The 24,146-nt window shown below is 40.3% G+C and overlaps 1 protein-coding gene across 1 annotated transcript; it reads left to right on the top strand.

Moving 5' to 3' along the window:
- Positions 1 to 372: 372 nt before the first annotated feature.
- On the top strand, positions 373 to 17,662 carry LOC101858778 (glucose-induced degradation protein 4 homolog). Its single transcript, XM_005097232.3, has 5 exons — positions 373 to 821; positions 10,505 to 10,672; positions 14,243 to 14,344; positions 14,990 to 15,120; positions 16,568 to 17,662. The coding sequence occupies exons 1-5, from the start codon at positions 645 to 647 to the stop codon at positions 16,629 to 16,631; spliced, it is 642 nt and encodes a 213-aa protein (XP_005097289.1). The 5' UTR covers positions 373 to 644; the 3' UTR covers positions 16,632 to 17,662.
- The last annotated feature ends 6,484 nt before the right edge of the window (positions 17,663 to 24,146 follow it).

The raw sequence follows: 24,146 nt of genomic DNA on the forward strand, positions 1-24,146 counted from the left end.
GTTACAGTACAGACCGTGTCCAGTTCAGGTCCGTTAAGTCCGTTTCACCCATTTGACTTGAACGTTTGATTTGAATTGTGGTTTTTACGCTTTGCACTTTTTGCATGTATGATATACCTGTTAAGAATGCAACAATAAACAACTTAGTTGACGTGTTTAAACGACCATGTTTTGCTGAATTATTCTTGATACCAGTTTTTTGATGTGTTAGCTACAAGTGAAAATTTTATAAAATATTTATGATGATACTAGTAGCGAACAACTAGATTTTTATAAATCCAATATTGTTTATTTGCCTTTACACATCTTTAACTCGTTGAATGAATGAGCATTTAACAATCTGAGGAAAACCTGGCCACTGCACAACGAGAACTTCCTGGGTTGAATGTGAGCATTGAGTGAGAAGATTGTATGGTGTCTATCCGATTCTGCGGCAGAACGCCTCAACTGTGGTTTACGAGACGGCACTTGCCTAATCCTGTCTGCTCGATACGTCTTTGCCTCAAGCTTTGTTGTAATGTGCTAGATATCGAAGCTGATTTTTAAAAAATAACTTCTTCCGACAATTTCCCCCCCGAGTGTCGGGGTCACCAGACTTTTGTTTACATCATCGACATCATCACTGCAGGAGAAACGTCCAACGCATGGAGCAAACCAACTCCGTAATAATGTTAGAAGACGAGCAGCTGGATCTTGTGCCCCCGCTGCCTGCAAATTCCAGGCTGATGGGTATACCAACATCATTATTGTATAATGGATCTCGGTTTCAAGGTCACCAGAAAAGCAAAGGCAACTGTTATGATGTGGAAGTAGTTCTTCAAGTAAGTGAACAGAGAGTTGAGAGAGAGAAAGTTGCAAAAGATTTTCAAATTAAATGATACTCATACTGACCGTTATAATTAATATAAGAAATGAGTTTATTGTGATAGAGAAACTTTGCTCCTAATTTCTAGCTCTATAACAGGCTTGCCGCTGCCTCTAACAACCCTGGTGTTTGGATTATACATATCATGGCTAGCTCTATTTCTCCGAACACTCGGGAAAATAAAGCCTGGGGGAAAGGCAAGAGAAAAAGGAAAGGGGGAAAATTGAACAATACCGGACCACTTGTATTATTGCGCCTTGCGTGAGCCAGATTACTTCCATAACACTGCTCTGCGGCGTGTGCTTCATTTCGCGAGAGGAGGAAGGCTAGTAACTTTTTAGATGGTCCGACATTCTTCATTCACATCTTGGGGGTCTCCCCCCCCCCGGACAAACTACTAATGAACAGATATACTGGTCCGAAATTCTTCTTTCCAGTTGTAAGAAGAGGGAAGTTGTTTTTGGGGGTTCCCCCCCGACAACTGTCTGAGATTTTTCAATGAGAGATTAAAATTGATGTTATCTCACGAAGCACTTCTTCTTTTCTTCTTCTATCCCATGGTTGGGGCAACCGTGGGGGCACCATTGCATCTGAAAAACAGCTCTCGCCGTCTATCTTTGTCCTCTGCTTTCCTCAGATTGTCACCCATCGTCTTTCCTGTCCACTCTGTAATGTTGTCCCCTCCCATCTCCTTCTCTGCCTTCTTGTCTTTCTCTTTCCTTGTACGGTTCCTTGCCTTGTACGAAGCACTTGGCCCACCCTAAACAAAGAATGCCGGACCAGACGGGGAAGGGAGAGGCGGTGGCTCGCACACTCGGTCTCGCAATGTTCCACACGCCGTGTTCTTTCTAAGGCCCCGCCCTGCAGGCACGTGATGTGTTGTCCGGCATGCTTCACTGTGGTCCGGAATGCTTCGCCGTGAATGAACGCTCTAGGTTTAGCCTTAAGTGAAGCTTCCCGGACTAGGCCTGACTACTACTGTGTGGTCTAATTGAAGTATCCCGGACCATGGTACGGTTGAGAGAAGGATGCTGTACTAAAAAAATTAGTTTCTGCTAAATTCCATTAAAAGTGCTTTTGAAATTGTTTTTCATTTTAATTTCCATAATTTCCATTCTATACACATTATAAAAATGGCATTACGAAAAATAAGCCATAAATAAACCGCTCATTTAACTGTGCTAAACTCCTAAAATACCTGCAGTTGAGACATAGGCAAAAGGCGGAAAACAGACAGGGTCTCTGAGCTTCTATTCTGAAAGGCCCATTTTCTGGAATTTTCATATATTTAATCTACATATGAGTATCATACATCATTTTAAAGCTTAAAATGTGGGGATTCTGATTACGTAAAAATTTTGAGCAGGAGACGATTATGTAATATCAAAAAGTAGGTCGAGTAGCGCTGACCTACATATATACATGAAATAGTATAATTTACAGAAAAAATGACCCCAAGGACTGAAAACTAGCACAAAGCAGCTGAAAACACATGAATATTGTGTAAATGAACAACAGACACAGCAATAGATCATTTTCATATACACTATTTTATTAGAAAAAACACCAAAGGGAGGTAATTTGTTGAGTTTTATTTTTTTAAATACATTTTAAAGTTAAAAACTTAATAGAAACAAGTTTTAAAACAAAATTGGCCCCAGTGATCAATTACAAAATCAAAAGGAGTCAGTACAGTCCAGGATTAAAAGTCTGGAAGAGGGCTTTCCTGCATCAGTCCCACATCATCTTTCATGTCCGCACACATATCGAGTCCCACCCTTCTGCAGGAACTGGACTGAGAAGCTTCCTATTTTTCAACAACATAAAGGAATCTGTAGAGAAAGCAATAAGTAGTGTAAGAGTTACCAATTAAAGAGCATGTCAACTGTACTCTTTAAGTTGTTTCTATTATATTCATAATTCTAATCATCGGCAAAATCATGATAAGTGCGTATTAATAATAGTAAGTTTAAAAAGCGACATTCAAACATTGTCATTATTATGTGGCATATCATAGTAGTCATCCTGAATAATAAAATTTATAGGAGGAAGAAGTTATGCTGCTATCAAATTTAGTATCTAACTCACCATAGCATAGTCTGTTTTCTCAAGTTTATGTACGCGTCATAAAAACTTCACCATGTCACCCTCCTTGGGTAGCAATGCCAATCGGGCTTTCCCGCGAGGCGAAAATTTGGTCCCCGTTTATGGGCGATTTTGCGGACCCGGTCGAAGCGTAGGTGACTAACTTTGTCAACCTCGGTCTGCTCTATTTCCGAACCAATCCGAATGAAACTCGGCAACCAATCAGAAAATAGGGCAAACTAATGAATGTGGACGTTGAAGTTCGTAAACATAAATTAACCTATACTTTTGGTGTTGGGAACACTGTCGTATCGTGTACACCGAAAACTATAAGGAGTTTGAATTTCAACGCCGAGATGGTAATAGATCTATCTATCCTCTATAGTGTGCTCAAATTTGAACGTTCTGTGTCAAGTAGTTGTTTAGACCCGATCATAAATACACGACTACCCCCCTATCCAAAGCGGCTTCGCACGGAGACCGTCCATTTTCCCCTCACTCTCGTGGCAAATGTATGTGACCTACAAATCCCCGCATGACTATTCCGGGCCCGTTCATTGGTCACTTGAAATAGGGCAATGGCGGGCGCGCGCATCCGGTTGTTTTTCTCTCTATTCCCCTGTAACATCGCTATGGGGGTATTCCGAGGTGAGGTTATCTCGTCTCGGGGTGTTCGCGTCTCAACGGGGAAAAATAATTTTTAATTGTACGGCATGCTAGATTGAATTAACTTATCTTTTAAGGTTGGCATGATCTAAAGTCATCATAAAAAGCTTTGCAATTATTTAGTCACGCTGCCAACATATATTCTCAAAGATCCCATGTTGTGATACGATGCTATAAATAAAATGGACTCATCCCGACACCCCTTTTTCGCAAAATCGTAATATGTACACCACAATTTTAATTATAACAAAATAACTACGAAATTGGTAGTAAATCTGACTGCAGAAATGATTTCTACACTCAAAAACACATCAGGTAGCCAAGTTTCTCTCAAACACTCCGATTAGTTACCGAGATATCGTCGATTTTCTTACAGAATCTGCTACTGCGTGGTCCACTTTTTAGGAGTATTTTCCTATATGTGGGTCATCCATATTTTGCCGACCTTTACAACCCCATAACTTTTTTATTTATGAACCGATTCTCAAAATTCAAGAAGCAGAATTCTTAGAATTGAAAATTCTTTCTTAGGTACCAAAAAAAAGGGGACAAAAGTGAAAATTTAAATTTTCATTGACATTGCTACCTTGGGCATGGTCTCTGCTGGTGATTCCTCAATAAAGGCTTTAAAGAGCACAGTACTGACACTGTAAACAAAAATGTGATTCATACAGTTTGGTTGATTTGCATCATGTGAAAGGCAAAGTGCTGATTTCATTTTTAAGTATGTTTTTGTGAGAAAAAAGTTTCTGAATGGGAAAGTTAAAAGAAGTAGACTCACAGTCATCAGCTCAAAGTCAAAGGTGTTACTTTGTTTTTCTCAGCTTTTTTCTGCTCTGGTTTTTCTCTTTCAGCCTGTGTCAGTTCTCCTGCCTCCTTCCTTTTTTTTCTTATCAGGCTTGGCCTGTTCTGACTTCCTATTCTTTTCCAGAAGAGCTTTGTTATCGTCAGGGTCTTCCTTCTTTTTCCACCTAAACAGAGTCGAGCGGTCGGCCATATAGGCCTACAGATGAAACTGTGTGCAAACGTAAAATGTTGCCCCCTTTGGAGACACCACGCCAATCTCCCGTTTTAATTACGTTGTCCAAGAATAAATAAGAGAACAGACATGTTCCAAACCGAAAGTACAAGCAATGCTATGATGTCAGTGAATTTGCGGTCTCTATCACGCAGCGACGGAATTTGCCGATGACGCGTTGTAGCCTGAAGTCTGAAGAGAAAAATCGAGACACGAAGTCTCGACCTCGGAATAAATGGCCCGTAAACCTAATATTAATGTATATTTTTCGCGTTTTTTGCTTCAGAGAGCTATTACAATGTAAAATACACAAAATACAAGACAATTTAGAAAAAAAGAGAGAATTTTTGTTAGCTTTAGACCTAGCCGTTTCTGTGTCCCCATTGAGACACTAAATCTAGCTTTGTGACGTCACGTGTTCAAACGATGTAAACAACATTAAAAAACCAACTTTTTATGAATAAACCCCAAGAATAATCTCATACATATTTTTTGTATGAAACCATAAAAAAGTCAAAATAAAGAAAAATAAAATGCTTCACTTACCTTAGGGTGTCCAGGTCGGAAACGAAACTAGAACTGTGGTGTCTCGAAAGCGGGCATCCTAGTCGATAAAAAAAAAGGAAAAAAATACAGTCGAACCTGTATAAGACGGCCACCCATTGTCAAGGAGAAAAGTAGCCGTATAAGACAGGTGGCCGTCTTAAGCAGGACTGATCAAGATGGAGAAAACAAATCATTCCTTTCTGAGAAAACAAACCCTCCCTTTCTGAGGTCCCAACCGAAGGTAATTGCATTGTTTTTTGTTTTTGTTGTTGTTTTCGCTGGGTTTTCTTTTCTTTTGTAGCTGCTTTTGTGCACGGGTGACAATAAAACGAAATGTGTCAGACAAGGAGGATCAAGTGCTATGTTAAAACAAACACACGTACTACCACTCGGAGAACAAGCAACTCTTCTGTCACAAGTTCATGCTGACGCCCATTGTTACTTTGTTAAAGACTGGGTAAACAGTGACCACTAATCTCACTTGCGATTTGTGTATGGGTTCTGGGCGGGGCTTATGGGTTATGAGGGATCACACACTTCCCTCCCCAGAAGCTGAAAATTAATTTTGTTACCTATTGGTCAACAGTGGGAGAGGCCTACGCAACATGATCAGTTGGAAGGACTACCTAACAAGGACAGGTTTTTAGATTATGACGGCTCGCCCACAACGCCAGGGGCCAATGCTTGATTTATGACAAAGCGTAATGGAGTCACTAAGGTGGCCGTCTAAGACAGGTGTTATTGCTTGGTGTGATAGGGGTTGTGTGTTGAAATATGGTGGCTGCGGCCGCGTTGGACAGGTGCCCGTTTTACACAGTTAAATTATATAAAAAAAACCCAAGGGGGGAAATGGAAAGTGTCCGTTTGTACAGGTGGCCGTCTTATAGAGATGGCCGTCACGGCAGGTTCGACTGTACTTCGAAACCGAATTTCACAAAACTTTTGCTTTCACAGCTTCGAGAATAGTTGGTCTATCACAAGAAACGTGTATTTTCATCAAATTCCTTTTTAAATTTTACTTATTGTGTTGCAAATGTAGAAAATGCCTTTTCAATGACTTCCGCGTTTCCTGCCAAAATTCTTCAATCTTACTGGGGGGTTGGGGGGGGGGGGGGGGGAATCTTTACCTTGTTTGAAAACAGTTAGCTTAGGGGGCCAAGGTGCATGCACAAAAAAAAAGGGAGTGTATACAGACCAGGTAACTGGGAACAAAGTCATGAAGGTAAGGGGAATCTTTTGTGATTTCGGAAAGTTTCAGCGCCCTCTTGGCTCAGGGTAGACCTAGGTTCTTCAAAGTCTGTGGCCTGATCTAGATCTAGACAGACAGACATAATATAAATCATTGATCTAGTTTTGAGGCCTAGATCTAAATGAAGATTGCGGATGTCTTTTCAATGAGCGATCGTTTTTCATCCGTTTTGGGGTTGGAGGAATCAATAAGACAATTTGAAGAAAAGAACAATGTGTCATAATTTTAATCGAGCAGTCACCCTCTCTGTTTCTCAGTTTCTTTCCATCTCTCTCCCCTCTTTTTCTGCCCCCCCTCCCCCACTCTCTCTCTCTCTCTCCCTTTCTGTCTCTCTCTCTCTCTCTCTCTCTCTCTCTCTCTCTCTCTACTTTCCCACTCTATCTTTCTCTTGTTCCCTCCTGTCCTGTCGACTGGGGCATGTGATATTTGCTAGCACTTCCCCCTGTTCTCTACCCCCCATCTCTCTCTCTTTCTCTCTCTCTCTCTCTCTCTCTCTCTCTCACTCACTCACTCACTCACACACACACACACACACACACACACACACACACACACACACACACACACACACACACACACACACACACACTCTACCGGGTCTAGGTGCTAAAACCTTCTGAAAACACAAAAGATTTCTCCTACCGGCTCTGTATACTTCGTGACTTTGTTCCCGGTGACTGGGTCTATATATACACTTCGCAAAAAAAAATTGCAAAGAGCCAGTGGAAACAGGCAGGAAATGTGAGTAATTCCTACAACTGGTCGGGCGCCATAAATAAAGGTGGATCAAATGATCCCCAAGGGCGCTGATTATGCCTGCTTGTCTCCGGTAGGTTTTACTTCTTTCTGTCTGTCTCTGTTTGTCTGTCTGTCTGTCTGTCTGTCTGTCTGTCTGTCTGTCTGTCTGTCTGTCTGTCTGTCTGTCTGTGTTTCTCTCTCTCTCTCTCTCTCTCTCTCTCTCACTCTCTCTCTCTCTTCTGATTCTCTTATAAATCTCCCCCTTCCTTACTCCATTCATATCAAGCTATGTTTGAATACGCTTTTTATATCATTCATGCAAGTATATAATTTTGCTTGGCAGGGCTTCTTCTGGAAGTGCTGCTGTTGCTCAGTATGAACATAGTATAGTTAGTAAACTTAAAAAATGACAGTAAAAGTAAAAGAGTAAATATAGAATTACAGAGAACAATAAACTCAGAGAAATATGAAGCTCAAATCTTATATCCGAATGCACCATGTCTTGAATAAAACATTCCACAACATTCGATACTTCAAGATTGTCAATGACGGTGTCTTGTCTTAGTGGTACTAGTTTTCGTGGCAGATGACCACTTTGGCTTCTTCTAGATTTGCTAGCTTAACCCTTTCACTGCCCCGGCTTGCTGATTCAGTGGGCCAAGAAGTGCTTCCCGGTGCCATGTGCCCGTTGATTTGGCGGGCCTATGATGAAGTCATTTTTAGTGTAATTTTCCACCTTTTAAAGGGACAAACTGTGTCATGACTAATCCTCATTGATATTACAGTGCTCGTGAATCTGAGTGAATCTGAGCGTCGTTTTCATTGTTTTGAAGAAATGAAGTGTTGACGTTTGAGTTGTGTTTTTTTTTTTTGGAGGGGGGGGTTTTCTTTTCGCAATGGCATCCAAAAGACCAGTCTATCGACCTTCCTTTTTAGCTGCAGAAGTTCTACAAGAAATTATGAATGACTGTAACAGTGATGATGATAATGATTTCAATTGAGTTTCTTATTTAGGGGCTCTATGTGACGCTTATAGTAATTGGGGCAAAATTTTCCCGGCACAGCTATACATGTAGCTCATAGCCGGCAGTGATGGGGTTAAAGTAGTACTCGTGTTTCTCCAACCATTCTTTTCTGTGACTATTGAGTAAAGAGGGAAAATTCCGATGCTTTTGATTTGAGTAGTCTTTACTTTTGCCCGAGTATATTGGCCCAGAATCTATCTTTGTAAACACAACTTTCAGCATTGCAGGAATGGTTTTGCACTGTTATCTCTGCTACACAATGAATGCACACTTTGTGAACTAAACTATTTTCAGAGTGTTTGTATGAGAACATGACACAATTTATTTTATATTTAAGAAGGAGAACATCATTCATCCTCTCTAATAGATCATGAATTGTAATTATCATCTTCCTTAGACTAAGATGTAAAACAAAAAATGAGAGGATAGTTGATATTGACTGTAATTGACATTGATATTATGAATGAGTGAATTGTGGTTAAAACTTCTGTTTCTAATTTCTAGCTATGACCTGTTCAGGGATATCAGATGAGGATTTTGATTCTCATAGAGGTATATCTAATAGGAAGGTTCTTTTCTCCGAATACTTTCCTATCAAGTTATAGCACGAAGAGGTGTTCAAGTATAGCTCATGATTTGTGAATGCCTCATTGAATGCAGATGCTCTCAGTGACACATTTTTTAACAAGGAATGAAATGAATGTGAAAAACATTAAGATGACTTTTACAGTACCTGGTTTTACTGAATTCTGCTTGAAAAAAAAAAAAAGAGAGGTTCAGAGCAGTGGTGATTTGAAGGTCTACCCTATGAAAGCTGTCCCAGAAATAACAAGAAAATGGCTGTAAAATTATAAAGTTTTGTCATGATTGAGATTCAACTTACACCGTTAGTTGGTTAAACATTCCTTTTATGAACCTCAAAGTAATTTCTAGAAACCTTTATTGGAAACAGCAGGCAGCTATCGGGTATGAGAAACTAACTTAGCGATACAGGCAAATCGGCAGAGGAGTATGACACCGATCTCCAGATCTCTTTGATTTGTACAAGGAAATAATACTGTGTAGCATCAGTGATCTGGGAGGAGTCAAGGTAGGCGGCCATAAAATGAACAACCTATGGTACGCTGGCGATACAGCCTTGATAGCTGATTTTGATTCAAAGCTCCAGAAGATTTTAACTAGAGTGGCAGAGAAAATCAAAGAGAAAGACTGCACCTAATTGCCAAGAAAACAGAATGCGTGGTGATCTCAAAGAGTGCTGACATCCCAGAATGCAACATCATTTGTAAGAACAAAAGAAAAGACCCAGGTCAACAGCTACTTAGTTGAATAATTTTTCCAATTGCAAAAAGTGACAGAGAGATTATAAAGTGGATTGCAATCTGAAGAAACTTTCAAGAAGATGGAACCTGTCCTTTCACACTGAAACATAACAGTGAACACAAAGATGAGAACCCTGAAATCGTATGTGTGACCAATCGTTTTGTATGAATATGAGAGCTGGACTCTAATCTAAGAACACAGAGGGAAGACTGGAAGTTGCCGAACTGTTGTATTTAAAGAGAATACTAGAATTTCATTGATAGAGAGGAAAAGATAGAGAAGAGCTCCAAATGACAGGTTGTGAAAGGTCTCTAATCAAAACCATCAGAAAGAGACAACTGAGTTTCTTTGGCCTCACAAATAGATCAAATGAACTAAAGAAACTGCTGCTGTGTCGAATGATAGAAGGAAAAAAGAGCAGAAGAAGGCAAAGAACAACATACACAGATGGCCTCAACAACTTTGCAACAAATGATACAGTGAAAAAACTGAACTGATCAGGACGACGGACGACAGGGAGGAGTGGGGTACCATGATCATCAATGTCTGCTCCAGACCTGACACCTCCAGAAGAAAAAGTCCTCTTGAACAATCTAGTATTTTTCTCATTGCTACATGAGTAAATGCATACCATTTCTGTTGATTTTTACATTCAAGTGACCAAAGTCAGTCTGTTATGTGCTCCCCAAGGTTTGTGTCATCAGTAATTTTCTCCCCAGCTAGATATCACTGCATTGGTCCAAACAGGTAGAAGTTTGAAGGGGCAAGATCAGGACTGTGATCCAAAAAGCTTTCACAAGGTTCTTGGAAGTCACCAGCCAGCCCAGTTCCCATTTATTTCATCATGTGCATTTTACCTGCCTCATGACATTTTTCGATATCCGGTCCCCATTAAAGACTTTGACATGTCACTGTTGGGACAGCCTTTGTATTTCTGTTGTGTTTTTCTTGTTCCCAAAAATTTCCATACACCATTAATTTTATTTCAGCACGTCGATGAAGCTAAAGCATTCCTTTGTGGATATTTAAAGATAAAAGGGCTGACAGAAGAATACCCCACGCTAACAACCTACTTTGATGGTGAAATTATCAGCAGTGGACATCCATTCCTTACCCGTAAGTGGGATGCTGATGAGGATGTGGACCGGAAACACTGGGTAAGTTTTTGATTTTATTAGATGGTCTTAAAAATGTGTAATATTTATGTTGAAAGTGTTTGCCGTGTTTGCATTAACATAAGCCCTCCAAGTGTAGTCAGCTGTAAAGTTGTTGTTGTAGTGCCATGGGCAATTTAAATGGCAGTTATTTTGTTTGTAATTGAGCCGCTATTTCAAATCCATTCCTCCAGTTTTCACATCACTAAATCAGTCCATTTCATCTCAGAAGACTCCTGTTTTTTTCTTTTAAGAAAGTGATACACTGGACATTGATAATACAAATGAGGAGGAAGATTCACAGGTGTATGGTGCTAAGTCCAGATCAACACCTTTGACTAAAGAGTGAATCATCAGATGAAGATTTGAATCTAGATGTAAGGGGAAAATTGGTATTGAGACTCTAAAATATGATCAGGGATAGTTCAATGTTCATACAGGTATTGCCAGAAAAGTTTATCAAATATTAATTGACAGTTCACCCGGTTATTCACTTCATTAAAAAAACCCAACTGTTCTTGAAAGAAATACAATAGTGTCTGCCTAAGATCCCACTGCTTACGGTCCCGGTTCGCCTAAGATCCCGCTGTTTTGGAAAAACAAAATTTTTACTGTGTAAAAGTCACCCCTAAGATCCCGCGCTGAAGGAGCTACATTCGGCTAAGATTCCGCTTTTCTGGTCATAATTTAGTTTTTTTTAAATATATTTATTTAAGAAAAAAAAAAAAGAATAAGAAACCTTAGTGCGCCCAGCTGACCGACCAAGTAGCGAAAATGTGCAATCATTGTACGGCCTGTGGCGTCACGGATCATTCACTCTCCTGAATGCCATCACACCCCTGTTTTAAATGTCAGTAAGTGGTTACGTTTACCCCAGCCGGGATCGCACCAAGGTGGGAACTCGTCGATGCCTTGCTTTCCCCGATCACTTGAGCAGTCCGCCTGATCTTACATCACACACTAGGTGTGGAGGGCCTACAAGCAAGCGTCAGACTGCATTCCACCAAACTGTGAACTCGTGGACGCTTATGTTTTCCTAGCCATCGTTTTCGTCTTCCATTTTTGCGCTTTAACTTACGAGACAGACTGGCACCAAAACTTGTGGACTGTCCAATCGCCTTTGCATTATAATGGGGTCATCTGTTAACAGTGAAAATGCATCATGTCATCTTTTCAAAATTTGTTTGGTGTTGTCACAACACAACGATTTATGAAGCATCATGACATGGGTGAGGAACTCTATCAGAGATGGAAAACAATACTTTTTTGGTGGGGGGCTTTGCTTGGAGCCAACTGGTTCCCTCATGACACAGTATTTTTTTTTTAAAGCCCCACCCCCGGCCCCCAAACAATACAAAAAAGGAAAAATTGACTTCTGAAAATAACTTTTAGTGCCCAGGAGTCACGTCAGTTCATTTTAAAGTAAGGGAAAATCATTGTACAGATTATGGGCCTGACCATGAGTTACTGTGGATTCTTCATTCTGGCCATTCGGCTAAGATCCCAGTTCGCCTGAGATCCCGCATTTTCCTTGCTCCCAAGCACAGGGATCTTAGGCGGAGACTACTGTAATACAAGTGATTCTAGAGATGCAGTTTCATGGGTTTTATTTCATGGATTATTTATTGTGCTGATGTTGCGTTTAAAAAAAAACCCCGCACACTACTTCATAATCTAGTCAGATTGTCCTCTGGTTCTGTACGGGGCTCTCGTGGCCTAGAGGTTAAGGTGTTGGCCTCTCATTCAAAGGTCCCGGGTTCGATTCCGGGTAGCGACCAAAAAATTTTCTTCTCTAAAATTGTCTCCTCTCCCATCCTTTCCTGATCTCTAACAATGTTCTGTTGTCTGCTTTCATTTCCACTTTCTGCCCCCACCCCCTCACCTCCTTTGCCCCCTCCTCTGGGCTCCTGGCTCTTTCTGCAGCCTTTCTACTGCTACTCCTTGGCTCCTCCTAACTGCTGTCTTTCTGCCACACCCCTGATCTTCTGGTAGGAAAGATCTACACCTAGCCTTCTCGGACAAGGGCGAAAAATCTCGGAGGGCCCGTGTGCAAGTTGCGCACGTTAAAGATCCCTTGGTGGTCTAAAATCGACAAGAGTAGGCTTCGGCCGCCACCCGGGCAAAATTCCAAATTTCCTACCAACTGAAAAATATTAGGTGTGTCCCGCGCGCTCATATGACCTATGCAGTTGCGAGCGCCGTAAAACCCTATACTAAACAACTGGTTCTGTACATCTTGTGGTACACGAAAAGTGGATGAGCTTTCTTTTTGTCTTTTTGTTTGTTTGTTTTTGTAAAGTGTTTTACGGCGCTCGCAACTGCATAAGGTCATATGAGCGCGCGGGACACACCTAATATTTTCAGTTGGTAGGAAATTTTGAATTTTGCCCGGGCGGTGGCCGAAGCCTACTCATCGATTTTAGACCACCAAGGGATCTTTAACGTGCGCAACTTGCACACGGGCCCTCCGGGATTTTTCGCCCTTGTCCGAGAAGGCTAGGTGTAGATCTTTCCTACCAGAAGATCAGGGGTGTGGCAGAAAGACAGCAGTAAGGAGGAGCCAAGGAGTATTACAGTAGAAAGGCTGCAGAAAGAGTCAGGAGCCCAGAGGAGGGGGCAAAGGAGGTGAGGGGGTGGGGGCAGAAAGTGGAAATGAAAGCAGACAACAGAACATTGCTAGAGAGCAGGAAAGGAGGTGAAAGGAGACAATTTTAGAGAAGAAAATTTTTTGGTCGCTACTCGGATTCGAACCTGGAACCTTTGAATGAGAGGCCAACACCTTAACCTCTAGGCCACGAGAGCCCCCTCTTTTTGTCTATTTCACATTAAAGTAATTGTCAGGTTTTTTTCTGCAGCTCTTTGATGAGCATACTTTCTCACCTTCCCTACCCCCCCCCCAAAAAAAAATAATTAAAAAAATCTAGTGTTTTGTGTAGGTCAAGGTTTTGGTCTGAAGAAAATGAAAATTTTTTCTTCAGGTTTCATGGTCTTGCCAAACCATTGAGTTTAAAGAGAATGTAATGTTGTAATCAGTTATTGGACCTGAGGTGATGGTTTCAAAATGTTTTCAGGGGTTTTGTGACTCATGGTGAAGTACTCAAAATTTCCTGACTCCTCAAAATTTGTCTCTGGCACTTGGAGGGTTAACATTCAATTTGAGCCGTGAATAATGAAATGGAACATGTTAAAGTCAAAGGAAGATAAACATAGGTAGATTGGGAAAGGTTCTGTCTGATTATTTCACTGGATTTTCACCTGAAAAGTGTCAAGGTTTTTAATGAACTTTGTTGACAGACATCTTCATGGTCTGGGTTTACTTGTCATTATTCCCCTGTTTAAAAAGTCAATAGTTATTTAATTATATCAGACATAGATAACTTTAGCCAAGAACCTATTTGAAAAATACAGTCAAACCTACTGTATCGACCACCTTTTCAAGGAAATCACCTGTACAAACGAACCCCCCCCGAGATGTTTTAAATTTGTAATTGACACTGTCTAGGAAGACCACTTTGCTCCTGGTTGTCTTGGATAGGTTCATCTATAAACTATTTAGCATTTGTTTTCTTTCAGGGGAAATTTGTGTCTTTCTACAACTTCGCAAAGAACTTCAATGCTGACAACTTTGACTATGAAGGGTTGAAATCGTCAGACTATGTGTACATGAGATGGAAGGTGACTATGGCATTTACTGGTTCAGTGAATGTTTAAAAAATTGTAAAAATATTTTCTATATATAAAAAACTTAATGAAATAGGGGAAATGGTTATGACTGCTTATGAATCCGAACGTTCTGTTTTGGGATAATTGGATATGTTTACTATGTACAAAGGAAGGAACTCAGTGAGTGTAGGTTTTATCAATTGAGTAAGTTTTCATGTTTCATTTAGCTGATTATACAGGTGTATGGGGAAGTTGGTGGCGGGGGAGGGGAGGGGGGTGGGGGTGTAGGTCTCCTGCAGGAGTCTAATTAAAAATTCAGAAAATAAGATAATGAATGTTATATTTTTGTGCCTGTCACTGTGAAAATAAAGTAAGCCTGTTGCTTATTGACAGTAATCTTCTTTAGTCTTTATTTAACTTTTTTTATTAGTCTATACAAGAGATTGTGTTATTTTAAGGTTGAGAAATTGAGACGAGTTTTTTACCCTGCTGCAGTCATATTTTTGTGTACTTGTATGTGGTCTTTTGGTCTTTGTGAAAGGTCTTTTTGAAATGTAACTGATATGTAGAAGTTGTCTACTCTGTTACTGCATTTTGTCATATCGCCAGCTGTCTGAGCAACACTATTATATAATATCTTGTTGGTTTTCTTTCAAGGAACATTTTCTGGTGCCAGATCATACGATCAAGAACATCAGTGGAGCTTCCTTTGCTGGTTTCTATTACATTTGCTTCCAGAAGTCTACTGCTACTATAGAAGGGTACTACTACCACAAGCATTCCGAGTGGTAGGTGCTACTGGTGTGCAACGAAAGAAGACTAAAAGCCCATGACATTCAAATGTTTTTGAGTGTTCTATTGTCTACTGGGGTAATAATATTGTGTAAAGCGCATAGAGCTTGCTGTAGAGTGGGGTTATTCGGTATACAAATGCTATTTATTATTATTATTATTATTTAATACTTTGAGACACAGGGTATTAATTTTTAAAGATAAACTTTTGCTATTACTGGTAACTTACTTTAGTCTGTGGGACCAACCTTGAGTTTGTCTGGAAAGCATCTTTTGTGGGATGTAAGTACAGTGCCTGTGTTGCGAGCGCTGTAAAACTCTTACTAAACTAAAACTAAACATTGTCTACTTCACATTTTTTTTCTTGGTTTTAGTTCTTCTTACAGCGAGGCTAGACATCCTCTCATATTCAGCAGTCTATTAAAATGTCTTTACATTGCCATAGAACGTGTCTTTGAGTGGCTCTGGAACTGTCTTGTATTGGGCATTCCTGAAATATATATGTTCTGTTACAGGTCTTTGATGCTGTGTTTATGGGCAGTCTCTGACTGGCTTTTATCAATTTCCTGTACTGTACATATGGTCGCTTTTAAGCACAAGGGGGCTATTCGAAAAAATGCTGTTTTGAGAAAGTCGAAGGTAAAGTTTTGCCCCTTGTTCAGTTTCTTTAAAAGACAGGGAGAGTTGTCTCTATTTATAACCAAACAAATATACACACCAATGAAGCCAAACTTTTCCTATTGGTAGGGCAATGCCCACTTTTGGTGTAGGTCAAAATTTCTGGAAACCCCCGAAATTTGGGTTAGCCCGCTTGTCCTTAAAAGTGACCATATGTGCTTTCAGCCTGCTGTGCCTTTTCTTGAGGCTAAAGAGTATGACCTGTTTCCATCTGTCAGCTTGTATCTTTACAGTCAAGCTGAGTATGGTTGGGATGGTGCTACTTCTATAGCCTCTTGAAAACGGAATCTTAGTTGCCTTTTCATCTTAGTTAGAGATGTTTTTATTCATCTGTTCCAGCTGTCTTGCCACCTTTGCCCACCTGTCTATATTTTCGTTGCCTTACTTTACATGCTGAAAGTATTTTTAATGGGGCATGATCCCTGAAGTTTTTGGGTGGGGGCTTTAAGGTCACTGGAGGTCAAATGTGAACCAACATGTTTTTGTGCAGTTGACCAAATTATGTAGGTTGAAATTGCTCTGTTGACAATTTTTTCATAGATATGGATGCTACCCATAACAATAGACAATCCCAAAAGTGCTGTTTGTCAGCAGTCTAAATTCATCAATGATCCTGTTAATGTTGGCAATTTTTCAAGCTTGTACAAGTAACCTGAATTGTATCTTGAGAGGGGGGAGGGGGGAGAAGAGAAGGATGATGGGAAGGAGGAATGACTGTGTCAAATGTGTAACCAACTCACTATTGTGTCTTTGATTGTGTTTCAGGTTCCAGTCCCTGAACCTGCAGCATGTCCCTGAGAGAAACACGGGTGTGTTCCAGTTCAGATGAATGTATTGTGATGTGTGGTCATCATCATCCATGCCAGTTCAGTCAGGAGTTCACAGGGTCAGAATTATGACAACTTTCCAATTGGCGTGTCTGCTCTCAGGATCTCTGGGAGACGCTGTATTGTGTATCCTCAGAGACTCTCCCACCATAGACTTTCCCAGCTGGACACAAATTCTCTGGTTGACGACCTGTGTGACTTGAGAGGTCCCATGTCCGCTGATCGGAGACTGATTTGTGTTTTCAGCGTATGCTGTGTCATAAAAGGGATTGACTGTGAGTGGTGCGTGACCTGTAGGAGTTTACCAATAGATCTGGCCTCAAGCTAGGGCAGTGCTTATGATAGCAAAATTTTCTTCTCAATATGCAAGCAGCTGGGACTTTTTCGTGTTGCATAATATGCAGAGGTAATTTCTCTCATCTTGTAAACCACAAGTTTTTCATTTTCGACATGATTGGATTCTCCACAGGACAGACAGATCTGATGACTGGAGAGTGCCTGTAGGCTTTTTTTTGGGTGGTTTTTGGCGTTCTATTTGCTCAGTAAGTGTTATGCTAGACTACAATGTGTATAGCCCTGGTTTAATTCCCTTTGGGGAGTTTTTCAACTTAGATTGTTTAGGGAGTCCACTTAGCATGGTTTTATCAGAGATGAACTTTAATTGCAGAGGTCTTGCCACTTAGATAACTTAACGGTACAATGATTAAAGAGATATCAAACCCGTTTTTGGTTGTTTTTTTTAAAGTTCTGCAGCGGAAAAAGTCGTGCTTCCATATGCATGGAGATATTGGGCCTTCTTATTAGGAACTTGTTGACTTTGAGGTAAGGCACAACCCAGACTTGTCAAATTATCTGGTTTGGTTTCAGATCTGTGGTCGATAGGGGTTTTGTGAAGTTTTGTCAGGTTTCCCAGCTCCTGATTCCATTGGATGTGGGATCCGAACAGATTGTCTCTTCTGATAAATATGAAAACCTTGAAGATTCTTTGTGCACTCCATGCTAGTCTTTGACACTTTGGAAATTGAAAATATGATAGAACAAAAATATATGCTTGCCTTGACAAATTTAGAAATGAATCTATCCTGAACAATAAGGCAATATAACGCTGAAATGTTTAAAATGTTACAATCTCTGTCTATGGCATGTGACATCGGATGTTTTAGCTTGAGTAAAGAGAAACACATCGGCATGATAGTAGTTATTTATCATCAGAAAAACAAGACAGACAGACAGACAGAAATGACATGCTCTAGATACTTGGTGTAAAAAGCCTTCCCATCAAGGTAGCAATGTTGTTAAAAATGCCTTTGATCAGGAAGCAAAAGTTCACCAATTTTCCCCAGTGTAACTCAGAGCATTGTATCCAAGTCTGCTGTTGCTAAATCACAAAACTCTTTTGATCTACAAGATCAAAATAGTCCTCGTCTCCACAACTTGACAACAGTCCTACATCAATTTCATCCAGATATAACCTCTGTGTGAAAATTTAATCAGCTTGTTTCACAGTAAAGTGCTTTGGTCTCTATTGATCTTCTATGTTTTACTGAAAAAGCAATTTGTTGACACTTAGGCTTAAAACTCCTTCCAACTCCAATGGCAAAGGCATGCTATAAATAGAAGGGCAAATATAATTTTTCACACTAGTGTCAATATTAATATTAGGAACTGATGTTGCTATTTTAGACAAACCATCCCCAGTGAGCTGACAGGATTGGCTCGACCGCTTAACTTGTTGATGGGGAAGCTGCTGTGGTTGGCTCGATGGAGTTTGATTTCTTGACTGTAATTTAAAAAGTACAGGTAGTCTTGACCAAAGTTTCCTCAAGGCAGATTTCTTTAGGTTCCAAGAAGCATGCACTTATCCGGCCTGCAACTGTGTGGGCTGTCCGATGACCCAGGTGATGATGAGATGATGTTTGTTTGTACATAGATACCACTGGTCTGTGATCTCTTACCTACATGATGGTTCTCCCCTATTGGTGGGAAGCTGGCAGATGTATTTATATTATATCTCAAGTGGGAGGAATGTTGGTGGTAATTGTGGTGAGTGTTGAGTGTTTGTGCAATTGGGTGGTGGAAAGTGGCCGAGTGTGTGGTGATGGAGTGTGCTGTGTGTGTCAGCGTGTAGTCTGATAATGTGTACCATCATAAGGATGATGTGCTATGAGTGTGTAATAGATGGTGGTTAGGGCTTCGTCAGTGTGAAGATGGTGATAATGGGTGCACCGTGAGTGAGTAATTTATGGTTGTATGTGTGTCAACCAACATGTCATTGTCCAAGTTGTGAGTGCGCCATGGGTTTGTAGTCAGTGATGGAGAGAGTGTCAAAACATTTTTCCCAATTGTGAATGTGTTGCCAGTGTGTAGTAGGGGGTGAGGATGTCAAAATTTCTACTCATGTTTCTGAGGCTCCGGCATGAACTTGTGAACCCACATGTCAAGGATTCAAAATCTCACCCACAACTGATTCACATCAGATAGTACTGTATCTGTTATTAGGAAAACAAATGGTGTGCAATGTTTTCTTACATTTAAATTCCACTTGTCAGGGCCAATCCAGGCTGAGTGGGATACAGCTTCCCTGCAGAGAAGACAAAGATATTTGATAGAATAACTTGCCCTTGGAGGAACAGAACTCGTATCTTCTGCATGCAATAGCAAAGAGCCAAACCATTACACCAAAAACACTGGCACAATATGTATCAAATTATGTACCCCTCCTCCAAAATAATCTAGATTTCTGTGGATGAGTGAGTAAAGCATTTACCGTCAGCCTTAATTTACGTCATGTTCATTTCATCTCATAACAGTAAGATAGCCTTTTTCTTTCTAATTTTGAACTGGGTTTCTTAGAAGGTGATTCCCCAGGTCTGTGCATGTTACTATGTTACCTCAGTTAGATGAATGTATGGGCACAGTTCACAGTGAGGAAAACATGAGGGAACGTCTTGTAAACCATGACCTGTATTATGCCTGTGGGTATACATATATACACCTATAGATATATGTACATGTCTTATGGTTGTATTTACATACTTTGTCCAGTTTATACACTGATGGTCTCATGTGTTTTGTACCTGCAAAACGTGGTGTCATATTGGGCATCACCAACTGGTAAAGTATTCTCTGTCCACTTGCCAGATGTGTCGTGTGTGTGTGTATGTATGTATGTTGATGAGCACATGTTAGTATATTTTTATATCGCTGTATTTTGCAGAGTACAAGGTATCGGTACTACTTTTTTCACCAATTGAACCCATGCAATTTTTGTGTGAGTATGTCTAGGATGAAATAAACTATTTTTGCTGGTATTGGTATGATGTGAGCCTGCATGCAGATAAAATGTGTGGCTACTCTCTACATGTAGAGGTATATGTGCATACATGTTACATGTACTGTCATATTCAGGTTAGGATATGTGGGTAGACACAACATGTAACATCAAGTGTGGAGAGATTTGTGCCTTGTCCAATACATTGTGCCCCATACACATGGTCCTTTTGATCAGCTGGTATGCATTTGGTCACTTGGTGTAACCAAAACTAGTTGAAAAAACAATTTTGCTCTGTGGTTTTTGATCTTGTATGCCTTGTAATCTCCCAAATACGATTTATAAATCTGTGTGTATGTGTGTGGTATGATTGTACAAGCATATTATGTTGTCTGTCATAGTTCATCTTTGTTGACAGACTGAAATTTTAAAATTACATAATGGTGTCTGAGTGTATGTGACACAAGCATATTATTTTGTCCATAAGTATTATTTTCTTTTTCAAGCTTCAGATTGGTATGTTTTTGTTATGATGTGTGAACGAGTGTGGCACAAGCATATTATTTTGTCTTTATTATTAATGTCCTTTTGACTGACAGACAAAAATGTTTAATTGTGTGTGTGTGAGTGTGCGCGTGTACGTTCTCTACTCGAGGTTCTGTACAACTAGGATAAGTGAGCACAGTATGGTTGTGAAGGTTAGGGAGGCCCTGGTTGTGTAGTCCGAGTTTGGAAAAGTTATATGGTTTGATGCGCTCTTTAAATTTTTTTAGGTAAAATGATAAAGTTTTAAAAGAAAGTTTTGTAGATTCTACCAAGACGCAAGTTGATTTTTTCATCTTTTTTTTGTGTGTGTTGTGTGAGGATCGAGCTTAATTATTAGGGCTTGAACCTGCTCGCCAAATTTGAGAGTGGCGATTCGCGATTCAGTCGGCTTCAAAGAATCGCAAGAACGTGAGCGCTCGTGGAACTGTGGGACTCTCTTGTTGTTCCGACATCCTCTCCGCCCCACACCCAGTGTTGCGCAGCTCTATCAACTGACCTCAATTAGTGACCCCCATAAATTCACCCCCCCCCCAACTCCACGATTGGCTAAAACAATGGCTCCATAAAATTCCATCTGTCTATTGGTTGGACCCCGTTCATTTTGTTTTAATAGGGGGGTTGGACTATACCATCTTTTGTAAAATAAGGGGAGCCATACTAAGTGTTCCGTTCCGTTCTTGCGCTCGTGACTCGACTCAGCAGTAGGTTAAACAAGCCACAAGGTGGTGACAGCGACAGGGGAGTGAATCGGGAATCGTTTGGCGATACTGTTCCGCGTTTCACTGAAGTGAATCGTGAATGGCGTTCCGCAGGCAAAAATGGCAATTCAGTTCCGTTCTCGCGCTCGCGACCCAGCCCTATTTATTATGTGACTCACACAGTTTTATAGTGTTTATGGTTTCCAAATTGTTCCTGTTTGCAAGTGCAGCAATGACTTTGTAATTGTGGTCAGTTTGAGTTCTATATTTTCTTCTTAATGCACACAGCCTAATGTTTTGGAATGTTATAGGGTCTATCTCTGTATAGGTGCTGATAATTCGTAGGGTGGACAGAGCCCTCTTTTTTCATTTTTAGGTTATTGACCTTGTACAGGACTAATGAACTAATGCTGCCCACGTCTGTGTTGAGAGTTTGTACTAACCATGTTGTTCACACCTGTTGTCTGTGTACATATGGAAATCTAAGTTATTATTCTGATCTTCATACTTATCAAACATTACGTCACAGAATATTGAATAAACACTTGTGACAACATGAAGCGTTTTTCATTCTTGATACAGTACATGTTTCTATGACTCGAGTTTAACAATTTGTCTCAGCTGAAACGAGAGGTAATTATTTTATCAAGTGTCTCCCTATATCTTCTGGAAGGCTGTGTCCTTCTCTGCCTAGGTTGGCCCTGACAGGCATGGTTGAAGCAGCCTGCCTCCTGTATAGTCTAAATTGTGTTGATGGGGGCGTAATTCTTTTTAGGATTAGTCATTAACTGCCGTTACCGGAGTGTACCCGAGATGAGATTACGTAATAAAAATTGCCAAACCTGGAGGCCCTCCAGTATGGACTTTATAATTTTATTCCTATATCATCTCGGACCGCAACCGGGTCTGGCAGTTTACAGCAGTTAGGGAAGCCATTTCGCCGTGATAAATTACCACAGTTATCAGCCTTATGCTTTCAGGTTTTTTGGGGCGATTTTTTTCCTCAAGAGACCTCTGTTGTGATTTCACTAAATTAGCGGAAGAAAGTGACGATGAGCCGTTTCATGGTGTTGGATCAGACATTGAAATTAGATGTAGATAGCGATGCTGACCCATCATTTTGTGTTCGGGAAGATAAAAGAAGGCAAAGATTACCTGATTCTAGTGCTAGATCTCTCTTGTGGTGCACCAGGATCTACTTAGAAATGTAGAATCTAGATCTAGTAGTGACTCCGTGTCCACTGATATTGAATTAGACTTAGATATTTTGATCAGCCAAGCACAAGTAAGAAGGCTGCAAAGAGGTCTAGACCTAGAAAAAAATTAAAAGACTGCACAGGGAACACAGGGAAGAGATGCTAGATCTAGGCCTACAATTCACGATGCTGGTGATATGGCGGCTAGCGCACTTCATAGACTTCCTAACAAAGAACTATCATATATAATTCATTTCTACGGTAAATTATAACAAAAGTGGTGCTGTATCTGTCTGTTGTGTTTGTTTGATTGTTATTATTTGTGTTAAAAAAACCCCATAAAACACAACACAACTAGCCTAAACAAACAACAATGAACAACGACATGTTGATTTCACGTTTTTTTGGGATAAAAAATTGACCATTTTTCATAAAATCGTTAAAAAAACAACTATTGCATATATTGAAAAGATATTTGGCATTTGGCATGAGTACACTAAAGCATGTAAATGCACAGCACTCAAAATTTCAAATCCCAAAGTACAATTGTTTTTGAGTTACGATTTTTTGAAAACACTCTAAAAACCCCGTCAGTCCAGCGCTGTTGAGGCTCCACGGGCCTGGCAGTCAGTGAGTTAAAAACAGGACTTCTATTATGGCTCAGTTGAAACAAATTTCACAAAGCTTATAAATATTTAAAATCTGCTATTAAAAGCCATTCTGAAAAGTGACACATGATGGAGTCTTACACACTGAGCAGTTGATATGAATTAACTGAGGTGAACTTAGGAACATTTCATGCACTTGAGGTGTATTTCTCAAGGTATTGGGGCTATCGACTATGGTTGTTGTAGTTTCTGCTCAGTGGGTCAAGTTATGTTTACTCAAGTAAAGGTATGTTCTTCCTGTTTGAGTTTCACTCCCGCCCATATGCAACTATGAGACGGAGGGTGCTGTGATATTCCCTGTTCCCGTGCGTCTGTTTTGCCTTTTTACACAGCACTAAGCAAAATTGTAGCCTCTGTACACGCAGACCACAAAAAGTCTTTATAATTGAACCTGCTCTAACAGTCACCTGTCCAAGCGACCACCTCCCTTACGTTAGTTAAAATACTGGTACTGGTTATTACAATGACACTGTCCAAGGCCTCCATCTACTTATCTACTAAAGAAAAGCATTTTTCTCTTCGACAATACGTGAATAGGTGGCCATCCTGATCAATTTCAACTGTATACCTTCAGGGTCCTGACCCCTCACTCTAGCATACCATAAAATCGTAAGTGACTCATACAGTCCCCTTCTTAAAAAAGGATAATGATAAGATCTGCAGAAACGAAGAACAATCAAACAAACTATATTGTCAACACGACAAATCTTTTACAAGCCTTTTATTTTTTCCATGGTCTCTCAGTTCATGTACACCTCAGGAATCTCCACGGACATAGTGGACAAGCAAAAAAACTTACAACATATTAGCACATGCATAGAGACGTATGATACAAGAACATTTTAGACATTGTACCAGTTCATGAACATTATTCCCCCACACAATACATGCATACTCTCATCCACATGGACATCATGTCACTCATCTGTTTACAACTACAACAGCATTCGGGTCAGCGATACATTCACTCATCTTATTTCACATTGTCTAAACTAAACTCTAGCTCAAAACAATCGTGCAGTGTGCAAGATGAAAGCTCTAGTAATATGGCCAGCACAATCTCTTGTTCAATTGTCAGTGCCATTATTAACTTGATCTGTTCGTAGCCGAAAGGGCACATTGTCAGTTTGGGTGGCAG

Source organism: Aplysia californica, unplaced genomic scaffold, assembly GCF_000002075.1.
Source record: "Aplysia californica isolate F4 #8 unplaced genomic scaffold, AplCal3.0 scaffold00150, whole genome shotgun sequence".
In the NCBI taxonomy this organism is placed as follows: domain Eukaryota; kingdom Metazoa; phylum Mollusca; class Gastropoda; order Aplysiida; family Aplysiidae; genus Aplysia; species Aplysia californica.